A 15,733-nucleotide genomic window follows, 5' to 3' on the forward strand; every position below is an offset into this window, starting at 1 on the left:
TATCCTGCTCTTGGTTTGACTAATGTAAGCTGGAAATCAAAAATATCCCCAGACTCCAGAGGCACAAGGACTTAATTCAGAGCCCAGCAGCCTGTGGCAGAAATGTGAATGGACTATGCATTAAACTACGGTGCCATGCCCGTTGCCCCCCACCCAGGGAAAGGGCGTTCGTCTCTTCCGCCTTCCCCTCTCCCCTCCCCCCCTCCCCGCAGCATGGTGGCCACCGCCTCAGAGCTCACCGCATAACTGCAGCCTCATGGGAAGGGGTGCAAAACCAGCTTGTCCTTCACACCCAACCGAGGCCACAAGTTGCCCCCCACACGAGCAGCTCTCCAGCACGGCCATGGCACCAGATGCACAGACCAATCTCGTAATTCTCCAGCTCTTGGCCGAAATCCCTCCAGACTTAATTAGTAAAATATCAGAAATCCAAAATCGCGCGGCTGCAATAGCGGCCACACGACATCATATGGCTTTCATAACCAGCAATAGAAAACAAATTCTTTCACAATGCCTTTTCAGCAGTTCTGATTGTTGGGGGGAAATTCCAAACAATAATGGTGCAGCTTTTGTCAAAAGAATGAATGTCATCAAAGTAGAGAGAGTTAAGTAGAAATCATCTTCCTCACAGGCATCGGGAGGGGTGGAAGGGGGGTATATTGGGGTTCTTGGTGGTGAAAAATAATTACTGGTGAAGGGAGGGGTGTTCGATCATTGTATGACCGAGACTTAAACTTGAAAGCTTTGTAAATTTTCTCACAGTGATTCAATAAATAAATTTTTTTTTAAAAAATACCCCCAGAAAGCAACCCGTCAACAGGGCTGCTGATGGAAAATTCCAGAAATGGCTGGAAAGATAGGGTGAGTCCAGTCCCACAGCTGCTCAGCTCCCACATAAATCAGACCAGGCCACAGCAACCCCCACCCCCACCCCCAGCCTAATCCAGCCTAATCCAGCCTGAGCCAGCCCACCCTTCCCATGTCACCGCCTTTGCACACACTGGGACTCTCCTTCCTGCCACAATCTCATCCTTCAACTTCCCAAACACAAATTCTTGCTCCCAAACCTTCTATGTGACATCTCTGTGTGCCTCTGTGTCCATGTCGTGGAGCCTAGCCAGGCCCGGAATGGACTCACTGGTCAGTGCTCTCGCAGAGTGAGTCTCTCTCTCTCTCTGCTGGGAGATCCAGAGGAACTCACCCTTTTCCTTGCACGGCTCTCCAGGGCAGGTCAGAGCTTAAGTGGCTCCTGAACTCATGTCTTTTTGGGGTCAGGGTCCCTCCCACCTTCCCACAGTGCCCCCTGATGGAGGGTGGTCCCCTTCTGCCCTCAGGATCCCCCTCCTCCCGACCTCCTCCCCTCCCCTCCCGCCTTCAGCTCTTGGACTCACTCCCCTCCCCTTCACTCCCTTCTCTTTATCTTTTTTTTCTTTCGTGTGCATGCATGTGTATGTGTGTGTGGGTGTGAATGTGTGTGCATGTATGTATTTGCTTGCGCATGTGTGTGAGTGTGCATGTGCGTGTGTGTGTGTGTGTGTGTGTGTGTGTGTGTGTGTTTAGGCCACACATGGCAGTGCTCAGGGCTTATTCCTGGCTCTGGTTCAGAGATCGCTCCTGGCAGTGCTCAGGGAACCTTTTGGGGTGCCAGGGATCTTACCCTGGTCTGGGCAGGCAACTTCCTTAACTGATCTCTGGCCCTGCAGGCTAACTCCTCTCTCGGGTTCTGCAGAGTGAGGTCATCAAGGTCATGGAATACTTAGAGTATGCGGGCACTGGGTACTCACTCACAGCCCCTGCCCTGCTCCTTGTGTTTTTCCCTAAGGGTTTCATGGAGAGTATGAAATCTTTTTTTTTTTTTTGCTTTTTTTTGGGTCACACCCGGCGATGCACAGGGGTTACTCCTGGCTCATGCACTCAGGAATTACCCCTGGAGATGCTCAGGGGACCATATGGGAAGCTGGGACTCAAACCTGGGTCGGCTGCTTGCAAGGCAAACACCCTACCCACTGTGCTATCGCTCCAGTCCCTGAAATCTTTGTTTATATTTTTGTTTGGGGGCTACACCCAGCAATGCTCAGGGATTCCTACTCCTGGCGGTGTGCTTAGGGATCACCTCTGGAGGGCTCAGGGGACCCTAGGGGGTGTCGGGGATAGAACCCAGGTCAGCCTCGTGCAAGGCGAGCCCCCTCCCGGCTGTGCTATTGCTCTGCCCCTGGCCACCACCATCTAGAACAGAATTCTGGAGTGTATCTGGAGATTCACCCAGCCTGTGAGCGGGAGAGAGAATCTGGCCCCGCACGGTCTCCTGAGCACCTCTGGGAGCGACCCCCAGAACCCTGGGTCTGAGCCCCAAATAAAAGCAAAACCCAGCAAATTCCGCCTGCAGGGCCAGAGGGATGGAACAGGACCTAGGGCTCTGGTCCCCTTCAGGATCCCCAGGATGTAGTATTCCCTGAGAAGCACCAGGGGGCACCCCTGAGCACAAAGCCAGGAGTAACCCCGGATCCCGACTAGGTCTCATCCCAAATGCCCCTCCACGCAGCCTGAGGGCTGGAGAGAGAGTTCAGGGGGGAGGCGCCTGACCCCAGTTCCATTCCTGACACTGCACACGGTCCCGGAGCACGGGAGCTGCTCAGAGTCTGGGAGCACCTGCAGAGCATTTCACGGCTCCTCCGCCGGTCGCCCTCCTGCAGCTCTGCTCGGGCGCTCGGGGCTTCATCCATTCAGCACCTGCACCCAATCGGGCTCTGAGCAGCCTTGAGTGAAGGCACCCATCTCGCTCCGGGTCCAGCCCCCAAGCACAGTGCTCTCACTACAGCTCTTGGCGTGGTCCTGGCTTGGACCCAGGCTTGCAGAGAGAGGGTGATCAGGGTGCAGCGAGTCCTGGCCAGGGCCCTGAGCCCAGCTCCGGGGTCCCCTGAGGATGAACGGGGACAAGGGCTCTCATAGAGGGAAGATGGTGGGAAGGCCTGGGGCCGACCAAGCCCAGAAGCCCGGTGCTGCCTGTCCGCCCCACTCAGCCCTGCGGGCACCCAGGCCATACGCCGGCGTGTCTTTCTCCCTTTCTACCCACTGAGACTCCAGGCAGGCCAGCTGGGCCCCATCAGCTATTCACAACCTTCCTCTGCCTGGTCCCTAAATAAAGCCTCCAGGGGTGCTGACCTGACCCTCCACCCAGCCTTCGCGCTCACATGCTCCCTCCCTGGGCCCGGCCTCCCCCCACCCCCAGATTTGACCCCCACCCCTTGGGGGCCAGAGCAGTAGTACAGCAGGTAGGCACTTACCTTACACACACACAGCCGAGCCCCATCTGATCCCCGGCACCCCATAGGGTCCCCTGAGCACTGCCAGGAGTGACTCCTGAGCATTGCAGGGTGTAGCCAAAAGAGTAAAAGAATTTCTCCCACGTCAGGATCCCCGCAGCCCTGAGGCTGGGCCCTGCTCCCCACCAGCCTTCTGCCCTCCTCAGCTGCCATCATCTCCAGGACTCCAAACGGGGCCTGCGCCCAGAACCCTCCACGGCATGGCCCGTGTTCCCCACAGGCCTTGGGGTGTGCGTGTGCGTGTGCGTGTGTGCATGTGTGTATGTGTGTACGTGCACGTGTGTGCACGTGTATGCATGTGTGTGTGCGTGGAAGTGTGTGTGTGTGCGTGCGTGTGTGCGTGTGTGGGAGTGTGTATGTGGGAGTGTGTGTGCGTGTCTATGCGTGTGTGTGTAAGTGTGTGTGAGTGTGCGTGCGTGTGTGCGTGTGTGTGCGTGTGTGCGTGTGTGTGCGTGTGTGTGCGTGTGTGCGGAAGTGTGTGAGTGTGCGTGTGTGCATGTGTGGGAGTGTGTGTGCGCGCATGTGTGCGTGTGTGTGTGCATATGTGTGTGTGCGCACGTGTGGGGGGGTCCTCTGAGGATGTGAAAGGAGCAGAGCATGGTTGAGGGGCAAGGGGGCACCCCTAGAGAGGCCAGGAGGCAGAGAGGCGGAGGAGGAGGCTGCTTGGGGGATCTGAGGGCAGAGGCCCCTCTCTGTGACCTTCTAGCCAGACCTCTGGCAGGCACAGGAACAGGGGGTCCCCTTTAACCTGGGGCACCCAGGACCATAGGGCCCAACCAGGTGGGACTGTGGCCACCTTTGGAAGTCTCAAAGCCGAGGCTGCACTGCTCCCCCGCCCTACCTGGGTGTGTGGACACAGAGAGGCCCCATCAGATGGTCCCCGGGCTCCAAATGGGCCCAGCTGCCGCCTGCCAGTGTCTCACGACTGCTCGTATTTGGGTGCCAGGAAGACAGTAGGTGGGTCAGATGCTGTCTCGTCCGAGGCCAGTCCTGGGTGGGACCGGGGCTCCGCCAGGAGTGAGCCCTGAGGACTGACGGGTGTGGCCAGAAACCAATCCATAAAATCAAAAGACAAGTCGGGGTCCGTTTTTATTTTATTTATGAATAAATTGTACAGCAGGGGCTAGAGAGAGAGCACAGTGGGGAGGGTGTTTGCCTGGAAAGCAGCTCGCCTAAATTTGATTGCCAGCACCCCTCCGAGTGCAGAGCCAGGAGTAAGTTCTGAGCACTGCTGGGTGTGACAAAAAAAAAAAAAAACTGTCACTGTATCACTGTCATTCTGTTGTTCATTGATTTCCTCCAGCGGGCACCCGGAACGTCTGCATCCGTCCTAGCCCTGAGATTTTAGCAAGTGTCACATTGGAGGCTCTTTCAGGGTCAGGGGAATGAGACCCATCATTGTTACCGGGTTTGGGCATATCGAATACGCCACAGGGAGCTTGCCAGACTCTGCCATGTGCGCAGGATACTCTCGGTAGCCTGCCGGGTTCTCCGAAAGCGAGAACTAGACAAACAAACAAACAAAACAGGGCAGGAGAGTTCAGGGGCTGGAATGTGGCTTTGCATATGGGAACCCCAGGTTTGCTCCCCAGGCCCATGTGGTCACCCCCAGCACTGCTGGAGGAAACCCCCAAGCACCCACCAGGGGGACTCCTGAGCACTGCTGGGTGTGGCCCCCAAACCAAGATAAATAAATTAGTAAATTAGTAAAATAGCCTTGGGGGAGGTCAAAGGACTGACATGCAGGCTTTGCATGCGGGACCCCCAGGGTCAAATTTTTAATTTATTGTTTGTTGTTTTGGGGGCCACACCTGGTGATTTTCAGGTTATTAGTAGCTCTGAGCACGGGGACCACTCCTGGAGAGGCTCAGGGACCACATGGGGGTGCCAGGGATCAAACCCGGGGCAACCGCTTGCGAGACAGGCGCCCTCCCCCCTGTAACTGCCAGCCAGCCCCGCCTAGAAATCACATCTAGTGTGGGGCGCAGACGCTTCCCAGTGTGTCCAATATTGAGTGGGACCCCAAAATAAAATTGTCCACCAAGAGACCGTGGTTGCTAACGACCTGTGTCCTGTTCTCCATAACACACCTTGTGGATTGACGGTGGTGTGTGTGTAGTCTGGGGTGTAGGGATGGGAGTGAGACGTCGGGGCTGGAGCAATAGCACAGCGGGTAGGGCGTTTGCATGCGAGTCAGGGCCGGTGCCTCGGCCCTGAGTGTCTCCAGCCCCTGAAACGTCTCTCAGCCTGCGGGGTGAGGGCTTGGACCTGGGGTTCACATCCACGCCCTGAGCAGAGTGAGTCACCCAGCCTGAGCCAGGGCTCCGCCCTCCTGCAGTGGCGCACAGTCGGCACCAGGGGGCAGCAGACAGCCAGGCCGGGCTCAGGGGCACCAGGGCCCTTCGTGTGTGTGTGTGCCCCCCCCCCACCCCCGCGCCCCTCCCGGTCTCTGCCCTCCTTGTGACCATCTTCGGGGCTTCTGATTTTCAGACAGTACATCTTCCACATCTTCCTTTTTTTTTTTTTTTACTTTTTGGGTCACACCCGGCAATGCTCAGGGGTTCCTCCTGGCTCTGCACTCAAGAATTACTTCTGGTGGTGCTTGGGGGACCATATGGGATATGCCCAGGCTCGAACACGGGTCGGCCGCGTGCAAGGTAAACGCCCTACCCGCTGTCCTATCGCTCCAGCCCCCAGTGCAGCTTCTTAAACGAAAATAAAGACCTCGGTGTTCTTCTGCCTCCTCGCTGAGGTACGTAAGAATACTCTGGATAGGTCCATGTTTGCAGGTTTGCTTTTCAAGATTTTATTTTATTATGTTTTTTCTTTTTGGGTCACACCCAGTGATGCTCAGGGGTTGCTCCTGGTTCTGTACTCAGGAATTACTCCTGGCAGTGCTGGGGACCATACGGGATACTGGGGATTGAACCCGGGAGGACCACATACAAGACAAAGGCCCTATCCACTGTACTATAGCTCTGGCCCTGAGTTTTCAGGTTTAACACATTCTATTATTCAGAAAGATGCTCTCAGAGTCGCAGCCACAGAATAGGGGTAGGTCACTTGCATCACACTCACCCACCGGAGTTTGATCCCCCGCATCCCCGATGGTGCCCCGAGCACAGCTAGGACTGGTCAGTAGCTAATCCTAGGGGTGACCTGCCAGAAGCTTGATTCCTGATTGTTATTGTTTGGGGATCACAGCCAGCAGTGCTCCGGGATTACTCCTGACTCCCGAGCACAGAGGCCAGGAGTTAGCCTGTGCATCGCCAGGTGGGGTCCAAATGGTTTATTTTGGATTTTGAGGCCACAGCTGATTATGCTCAGGGCTTCCTCCTGTGCTTGGGGCACATAAGGGATCGCGGCACGCAAGGCAGACACTGGACTCTTGCTCCGGCCTCTTCGTTTGTCTTGGAGGACACTTCTCCATTTAATATTTATTTTTTTATTTATTTATTTTTTTGATTTTTGGGTCACACCCGGCGATGCACAGGAGTTACACCTGGTTCGTGCACTCAGGAATTACTCTTGGCGGTGCTCGGGGAACCATACGGGATGCCGGGAATCGAACCTAGGTCGGCTGTGTGCAAGGCAGACGCCCTACCGCTCTGCTATTGCTCCAGCCCCTAATATTTATTTTTAAATATTTACTTTTATTTTGGGGGGGGTCACGCGGTGCTGGGGTGGAACTCAGGGTCGCCTGCATACACGGCGTGTGTTCTACCACTTTCTTTCAAAACAGTGTTTTTTTGTGGGGGGGAGGGGGTGGGCTACTCCTGGCTCTGTGCTCAGGGGAACACATGAGGCACTTGGGGGATGGAACTGAGGTTGGTGGCCACATGCAAGCCGGTGCCTCGGCCCTGAGTATCTCCAGCCCAGGGCTGTGCTAGCTCTTGTCCTGTCCCCTCTCAACCATCCCCTCTCTTCCCTGTCCCCTCTCGCCGCTGTCCCCTCCGCCTCCCGAGGTGCCGTCCACACAGCTCTTGCCCAGGCCCTTCCTCGCTCCCCTCAGCTTCCTGCCCTGCCCTCCACCCCTGCTGAGACCACCCCTCTCCGCTCTCTGCCATCCAGAGTCCCAGCACCCTCCCTGTCCCCAGCACTGTTTGCCCTCAGCAGAAGGAGGGGCCTTCCCGCTGGGCCTAGCTGGCTCGGGGCGCCTGGGAGGAGCATGGGGGTGTGGGGGGGCTTCTGTCCCAACTGTGCTAGTTCTCCCTCCAGACTCAGAGGCTGGGCACAGTCCCAGAACTGACCCTGCTGTCCTGTATGCTTGCTCGAGGGCCACTACGGTGGGGCCAGGGGCTATTCAGGCGACCGCTGGGCCCCTCTAGGGTCACTCCGGGCACTGTGGCGGGGGGCGGGGGGGGGCAAAAGCCCTGGCTGCAGGGGCTCGGCCTGTGGGGTTCCCTTCCCCCACACCGCCAGCTGTGCTGGGGCACCGGGTGGGACACACCACGGGTCCTGAGAGGTCGGCCCCTGTGGTCAGCTTCCCTGCCGGCTTTGAGTGAGGCCACAACATGCGTTGTGGGCTGTGTGTCTGGGGGTGTAGTGAGGGGTGGAAGGTGGGTGGTGTGAGTGGGGTGTTGGGGAGTGAGTGAGGTGTGTGTGTGCAGTGTATGTGGTGTGTAGCGCGTGGGATGCAGTAGTGGTGTGTGGGGTGTGTGTGTGTGTGTGTGTGTGTTCAGGAAGTGCAGTGTGTGTGGAGCGCCTGCAGCACACAGTGCCAACAGTGTGGGAGGTGGTGTGTGGGGTGTGAGCTGTGCGGTGTGTGTGGTGGGGAGAACGGTACGTAGTGTGTGTGGTGTATGGTGTATGTGGTGTGTGGGGTGAGTGTGGTGTGTGGTGTGTGTGGTGTGTGGTGTGTAGTGTGTGGTATGGTGTAGGGTGAATGTGTGTGGATTGTGGGGTGGGGGTGCAGGGTGAGGGGTGAGTGGGGTGGGGTGTGTGCGGAGTCACCCCTGAGCCTCGCCAGGTGTGGCCCAGAAACAAAATAATAAATGAAAGGAGTCCGATCAGGCCTGGGAGAGGCGCAGGTGCGGGACCCTGGCCGGGGTTCGAGTGCGGGAGGTCCACGAGCCTCCCTCTGCAGGGAGGCCGAGCGGGAAGGACGTTCCGGGAGGGCTCCGTGCCCCCCACAGCCATGGGCGTGTGGGTGCCTCGGAATGCTGTTTGCACACAGAGCCCCCGGCTGCTGAGAGCCCGGGGAAGATGGAATTTATTTTAACTTGCAAATTTGTTCTGAGACAAAATAACATGCGCCCATTGTGGAAAGGGCAAAGGGGCTGTAGACATTCAAAATTGCACAAACGCTTCAAAGAAACCTCTGGCCCACCATCCCCCACCCCCACCCCAAACTGGCCACTTCCGGGCCTGTGGGCCCCCACGCAGGACCCGAGGGGTCGCCGGCCTGAGACACCCCGTGTGAGCCGGGGCGCCTCTGGCCTCCCATTTCTTGGACGCTAATTCCGCTGCACGTTCCCCGTTTACTTAGAGAAGAGTTGGTTGTGCTATGGGGTATCTGGCGAACTCGCCATTCTCTTTGAGTCCTTCATGTTACTCCTTTATTTATTTTTATTTCTGGCTTGGGGGGCCACACCCAGCAGAACTCAGTATGAGTCCCGTATGGTTCAGGCCAGGCTATTGTGCTGTCATCCCAGGCCCTCTGTGATCGCATTTGTAACAAAGAGGCTCTTCTGGGAGCAGACCGGGCACTTGCCTTGCACAGGGCCCATCGGATTCCATCTCTGGCACAGCGTATGTGCCCCTTTGCCCCATCAGGATTGACCTCTGGGCACCGAGCCAGGGGTAAGCTCTCAAGGCCAGGTGGGGCCCTCCCCAAAAACACCAACAAATAAAAGACAGTGTTTGTTCTTCAAACTTCAGTGTTTTCCCCTTTGCAGATTCCTTGCTGGGTTTTGTTGTACAACCTCTGGCCCTCCTCAGATCTTTGTCTTCTGGCAGTGGTTGCTCTCTCCCTCCCCCACGGTCTCAGTCTGTCTCTGCTTCTGTCTCTTTCCAGTTACCTCTTTAAAATTGGCCTGGGGGCTGGAGCAATAGCACAGCAGGTAGGGTGTTTGCCTTGCATGTGGCTGACCCAGGTTCGATTCCCAGTATCCCACATGGTCCCCTGAGCACCGCCAGGAGTGATTCCTGAATGCATGAGCCAGGAGGAACCCTGTGCATTGCCGGGTGTGACCAAAAAGCCAAAAAAAAAAAAATTGGCCTGCATGGGCCAGAGCAATAGTACAGCGGGTAGGGCGTTTGCCTTGAATGCGGCCGACCCGAGTTTGATCCCCGGCATCCCATATGGTCTCCCTAGCACTGCCAGGAGTAATTCCTGAGTGCAGAGCCAGGAGGAACCCCTGAGCACTGCTGAGTGTGGAAAAAAAAAAAAACTTTTGGCCTTCTCTCTCCTCCAGCTCATGAGGCAGGCTTCCAACCGTGCAAAGGCAGCTGGGACTGAGAAGGGATCACTAAGCCAATGATGGTCGGAGGGGTCACTTGGGATGGGAGATGTGTGCTGAAAATGGACAAAGGACCAAATGTGATGGCCTCTCAGTATCTGTAATCTGTGCTGCAAACCATAATACCCATAAGTAGAGAGAAAGAGGGCATTTGTCTGCCATAGAGGCAGGAAGAGGGGTGGGATGGGGGTGGGGGACAGGAAGGGATACTGAGAACATTGGTGGTGAAAAATGTACCCTGGTGGAGGGATGGGTGTTCGATCATTGTATGACTGAAACTCAAACATGAAAGTTTTGTAACTGTTGCTCACAGTGATTCAACTTAAAAAAAAAATAGAACTTTTGGGATTGGAGCATCTCCAGGTGTGGCCTGAAAACAAAATAAAAAAAAATCTGCATGGAGGTTGGAGCCATAGCACAGTAGGTAGGGCACTTGCCTTGCACCTGGCTGACCTGGGTTCAACCCCTGCACCCCATACGATTGCCCCAGAGTAGAATAGGAGTCATCTGAGACAGGAGTATGCCCATAATCACCAGGTGTAGCCCCAAAACAAAAACAAACAAAAGCATTTTAAATCTGCCATGGGGGTGAGGGAGAAAAATTAAAAATAAAATCTGGGGGCTGGAGTGATAGCACAGCGGGTAGGGCGTTTGCCTTGCACGTGGCCGACCCGGGTTCAATTCCCAGCATCCCATAGGGTTCCCCAGCACTGCCAGGGATAATTCCTGAATGCAGAGCCAGCAGTAACCCCTGGGCATCGCCAGGTGTGACCCAAAAAGCAAAAATAAATAAATAAACAAAAATAAAGAAATAAAATCTGCCTGTGAAACTGAAAAGTGAACCCCATGTTTTTCCAACCATGCAATTGACTGTGCACCCCTGCCCTCCTCCCCCCGTCCTGCCCTGTCCCTCCAGACCACCTCCCCCAGGCCACAGTCTCCTGGTCACTGGCCCACACGAAGGATAACTTTTGATGTTCTGAAGAAGGGAGGGGCTTACCTTGAAGACCTCAACATAAATAACTTTAAAATGCCCTCTAGAACCTTCTGTTCTGCTCAGCCTGGCCTTGGCTCCCTTCTCTGCACTGTGGGGCTCCAGCCTTTCCGGCCATCAGAATGCAGGGCTCCTGCCACACCAGCCCTTTTCCAACAAAGGCCCTGAAGGCCGCCATCACTCGTCCTTAGGAGGCTGGGGAGGGAGGCCCTTTGTCATTGAGAACGCTCTGGGGTCTGAGCCTCTACTCCCGGGACTCATTAAGCTCCTGCTTCCAAACAAATCCCAGGCAGACCTGAGTGGAATCCCAGGCCATCTGCTCCCCCTGCTGCACCCTGCCAGCTCATCTTCTCTTTTTCAAGTTTGGTGCCCGGTGCCCAGTGCAGGGAGGGGCCCGGGCCTGGCCCGAGCGTAAAATGTACTCCAGCCATCCCCTACCCCCACCCCTCATCTCCCAAACCCTCCACAAGCAGAGGTGCCAGAGTGATCATATGGAGGCTAGGACCCTTGCCTTGCAAGCCACCCACCCAGGTTCCATCCTCAGCATCCCACTCGGTCCCCTTGAGCACTGCCAGTAGTTCCTGCATGCAGAGCCAGGAGCAACCCCGGAGCACTGCGCCAAACCCAAAAAAATCCTAGCAGAGCTGAAAGACCATTTGGGGTGCAGGGGATAGAACCTGGGTTGGCCACGTCAAAGGCAAACACCCCACCGCAGACCTATCGCTCCGAACACCCCCTCCCCCTTTGAATCCTGACAGAGAGGAGCTTGGGGGTCCAATGCTGGGGCGCAGGACCCCAGAGCAGCCAAACCGAGGAGCAAGAGAAAGTTATTAAAGTAGGCCACACCCCCATGTCGAGGCCACGCCCCACCCTAGACCACGCCCCTAGAGGCCATGCCCCAATGCAGGCCACGCATCTGTGAGGCCACGCCCTCTTGTGCATTACGCCCCTCTAGAGGCCATGCCCCAATATAAGTTGCACCCCATGAAGCCACGCCCTCTTATGACAGGCCCTTCTAGAGGCCACGCCCCTGTATAAGCCACGCCCCATCCTTCTAGAGATCACGACCCCTGGTCGAGGCCACGCCCTGGGCTGTGGAGCCAAGACGTCCCTGCTTCCGCTTTTGAGGCTTCTAGATCTTTCCTGATCCTCTCTGCTCCCCCTCCTTCCCAACTGGCTTCCACGTGTCTGGCCTCTCGGTCTCCTAGCCCCCGAGTGTGGCCGTTGCCTTGTGGAGGGAGCAGTGGGGTCCGAGCCCGCACAGACTTTGGGGAGCGCGGACCCGGCCCAGGGCCACCTGGGAGCAAGCGGGGCTTCGCTGGCCGGCGTGGGACCCCCAGATGCTCCATTTCCCTTCCCCCTCCCCTCGTCCCCCTTTCTCCTTCCAACAAAGGCTACCGCATTGCTGATCACAGATTTTATACCCAATTTTGTTTCTGCAAAAATTTGGGTGTGCCCATTCCGTGGCTTGCTTGCTTTGGGGACCACACCCGGCTCTGATCAGGGGCCCTTCTGAGTGGCCCTGTGTGGTGCTCCAGCTCCAGATGTCCTGTAAGGCTTGAATGGGGTGGGTCACGTGCAAGGGAACGCCTTACCTCCTGGACTATCTCTGGGGCCCCAAGTTTTGTTTTTTGGGTTTTTTTTTTTGCTTTCTGAGGTCACACCTGGCGATGCACAGGGTTTACTGCTGGTTCTGCACTCAGGAATCACCCCTGGCGGTGCTCAGGGGACCATATGGGATGCTGGGAATGGAACCCGGGTTGGCCGAGTGCAAGACAAATGCCCCACCCGCTGTGCTATTGCTCCAGCCCCCCAAGTTTTGTTTTTATTGAACAGCAGAGAGCAACAACTACAATGCTGGTAGTTCAATGCAGTAGTCACAGACTGGGGACCATCTGGGGAGGACCCCACTCCTCCAGGGAGCAGAGAGGGGCTGCCAGAGTTCAAACCTAAGGGACTTGGGGGAAAACAGAAGATTCGGGGTTGGCAGGAACTTTTCAGTGGACAGGGAACCTCCTACCCCCTGCAGACAGAGCGGCCCCTCCTCCAGCCCAGCCCCACTCCTCCCCTATATGCTTCCTATCCTCCACGCTAAAACGTTGATGTCAGCTCCTCATGTGGCCCTGGGGGGGGGGGGGGGGGGCAAGGCCGCAAGTCTGATCCTGAGTTTGCAGAGACCCCAGCTCCAGGAAGGAACGTTCTCTTCCCAGCTCTTCCTCTGAACCAAGTCGTTTTGTCATGATGTCTGCTTCCACCAGGAAAGGCGGGCCGAGAGTACGAACCAAAGGTGCCCCCAGAGTTCTCTCAGAGCACAGCCAGCCATGTCTGAGCACCATGACCAGACTCCAGGAGCATCACAACAGAAAGGTATGTGAGCACCAGCCTCAGAGTTGCGACTGGGGAGCACCCATGGGAGCACCAGAGTGACCCCCAGGGAGCACCTCCACCATGCACGTGTGATCCCCACACTATAGAGTGGACCCCCACGATCTGGGTGCAACACCCGCCTCCAAGAACATCAGCTATGGGAGGATGGGGAGGGGACAGTCACACCTCACCGATGGGTTCCCGGGAGGCAGGGTCAGGCCGTGCTGTCCTCGCGTGACCCCGCAGCACGACCACGCAGCCATCGTCACAAGACTCAGCCACTGATTGGTTTTGTTTTATTTTGTTTGGGGGCCACACCCGGTGGTGCTTAGAGGTTACTCCTGGCTCTGCGCTCAGGAATCACTTCTGGTGGTGCTCAGGGGACCCTATGGGATGCCGGGGATCGACCTGACACAAGACAAACACCGTCCCCATTGTACTATCTCTCTGGCCCCCCTCAAACATCTTTAGGGCATGCAGGACTGCGGTGCTAGAGATCTGCAAGTAGGGGTTCTGGCCATGGAGGAAGAGCCAATTTAGCGCAGCTTCACACGCGTCACTTCTTCTCAGGACTGTCCCCAGGGGTCAGCTGGGTCTGAGAGCGGGTCTGTGCCTGCCCAGAGAGCTGAGGGGCCCTGGGAAGGCTGAGATGTGCAGGTCCTCCATCCCCCTGTGAGAAGCAACCCCGAAATGCAGGCTGATAACCTCTGGGGGGGAAGCAGTGCCCAGGCGACCCATGCCCTGGAGTCTTGGGATGGTGCAGCCTCTGCAGAGCACAGCGGGTCAGGGGGACGGAACCCTGTGCCGTAGGCCAGAGGATTCGCTCCTGCCCTTCCAGCACTGACTTCTGGGGACCCAGGGTGTGCTCTCTCTCTCCTTTACTGCCTCCTCAACGTGGGAAGTGGGTTGACTCCATGCTTCTTTTTTTTTTTTTGCTTTTTGGGTCACACCCGGCGATGCACAGGGGTTACTCCTGGCTCTGCACCACTCAGGAATTACTCCTGGCGGTGCTCGGGGGACCATACGGGATGCTGGGAATCGAACCCCGGTCGGCTGTGTGCAAGGCAAACGCCCTACCCGCTGTGCTATTGCTCCAGCCTCTCCGCGCTTCCTTCCTTCCTTCCTTCCTTCTTTCTTTCTTTCTTTCTTTCTTTCTTTCTTTCTTTCTTTTTCTTTGTTTTTGGGATCACACCCAGTGGCTCTCATCAGGGCTTACTCCTGGAGGGGTTCAGGGGACCCTCTGGGGTAGCGGGGATTGAATCTAGGTCAGCCACGTGCCAGGCAAGCGCCCTCCCTGGCCGTGGAGGAAAAGCCAATTCAGCGCGCCTTCACACGCGTCACTTCTCAGGACTATCCCCAGGGGTCAGCTGGGGACAGTCCCGCCTCCCTCCAGCCGCGCCTGTTTCTTTCCCAGGGCGCTACTCACAGCCTTCTCACCTCCCAACACTTCTATACCGGGGTCCACCTTGGAGACGTACGGTGGGCAGGGACGGTCAAGCTGGTGGGTCCCCTCGGGCAGGGCTGACCCCGAGCTGATCCTGGGTTTCCGCTGCAGGGCAACCTTAGAGCGGCTGTCCTTGCATGGCACTCCTGCACTCCCTGTTTCAGTTCTGGCAGCTCTGACCCCTGCCCGACCCGCTCCAGGGCCGGTCCGCACCCTCCTGTGTGGTGCCTGTGACGTCATGAGCTGCCCACAGCTCCCTGTGACCTCACTCGCCACCTGGGCAACACAGCCCGGCAGGGCCAGGGCCACTGCCCCGAGCGTGGCCCTAGCGGCAGGGGGGGCCTAGATGACCACCGTGCCCTCGGGGGCACCAACACCCCCACCCATGGAGACGTGACCGGCCAGGGGCGAAGAGCCAGCACAGGGGGCGCAGTCAGCAGCCAATGGGGGTGTCGCAGAGTCAGCACGCCCTCCTTTCCGCCGAGGCCTCCCAGGACTGCCGGGGACCGCAGTCAGCTGACAGCCACTCCCACACCATGGCCTGCGCCTCCAGCACTTCAGGCCAGACCACCAGCTCACCTGACGTCTCAGAAGTGACCCTCGAGGACCAGGACAAGTGCAACAGTGACTCAGGGCTGGACCAGGACCCGCCGACACCCAACAGATCAAACCCGAGCATTCAGGACATGTCTGCAGACAAGGACAAGGGCAGGCGGAGTGTCCAGACTCTACCATCGCAGTTCCGCCTGATGGAGAGCACCACCACCCCGGAGGACATCATCGAAGGGGAGCCCGTGTCCGTTTCAGCTCCACCCAGCACTGTCCCTATCACTGCCCTCCAGGAAGCCCCCAGTGCTGGTTCCACGCTCAGTGCAGCTCCTGGCACTGCCCGCAGCACGGCCTCCACACCTGGAGTGGCTCCTGGCACTGCACCCAGCACAACCTCAGCGCCAGGAGTGGCCCGTGGTTCCTTTGTCAGTGCCAACTCTGCTCCTGGTGTGGCCCGTGGTTCCGTGGTCAGCACCGACGCCACACCTGGTGTGGCCCGTGGTTCCGTGGTCAGCACCGACGCCACACCTGGTGTGGCCCGTGGTTCCACGGTCAGCGCCGACGACGCACCTGGTGTGACCCGTGGTTCCGTGGT

The 15,733-nt window shown here is 57.3% G+C and overlaps 1 protein-coding gene across 1 annotated transcript in view; it reads right to left on the reverse strand.

The window, feature by feature from the left end:
- NMUR1 (neuromedin U receptor 1) overlaps nt 1-13,408 on the reverse strand; it is a 29,503-nt gene extending 16,095 nt beyond the window's left edge. Inside the window, exon 1 of the mRNA XM_056121465.1 lies at nt 13,337-13,408. Coding sequence (XP_055977440.1) covers nt 13,337-13,408 — 72 coding nt within the window. The remainder of the gene's footprint in view (nt 1-13,336) is intronic.
- Nucleotides 13,409-15,733: the final 2,325 nt, after the last annotated feature.

This window comes from Sorex fumeus, unplaced genomic scaffold (genome assembly GCF_029834395.1).
Source record: "Sorex fumeus unplaced genomic scaffold, SorFum_2.1 ptg000005l, whole genome shotgun sequence".
Taxonomy (NCBI): domain Eukaryota; kingdom Metazoa; phylum Chordata; class Mammalia; order Eulipotyphla; family Soricidae; genus Sorex; species Sorex fumeus.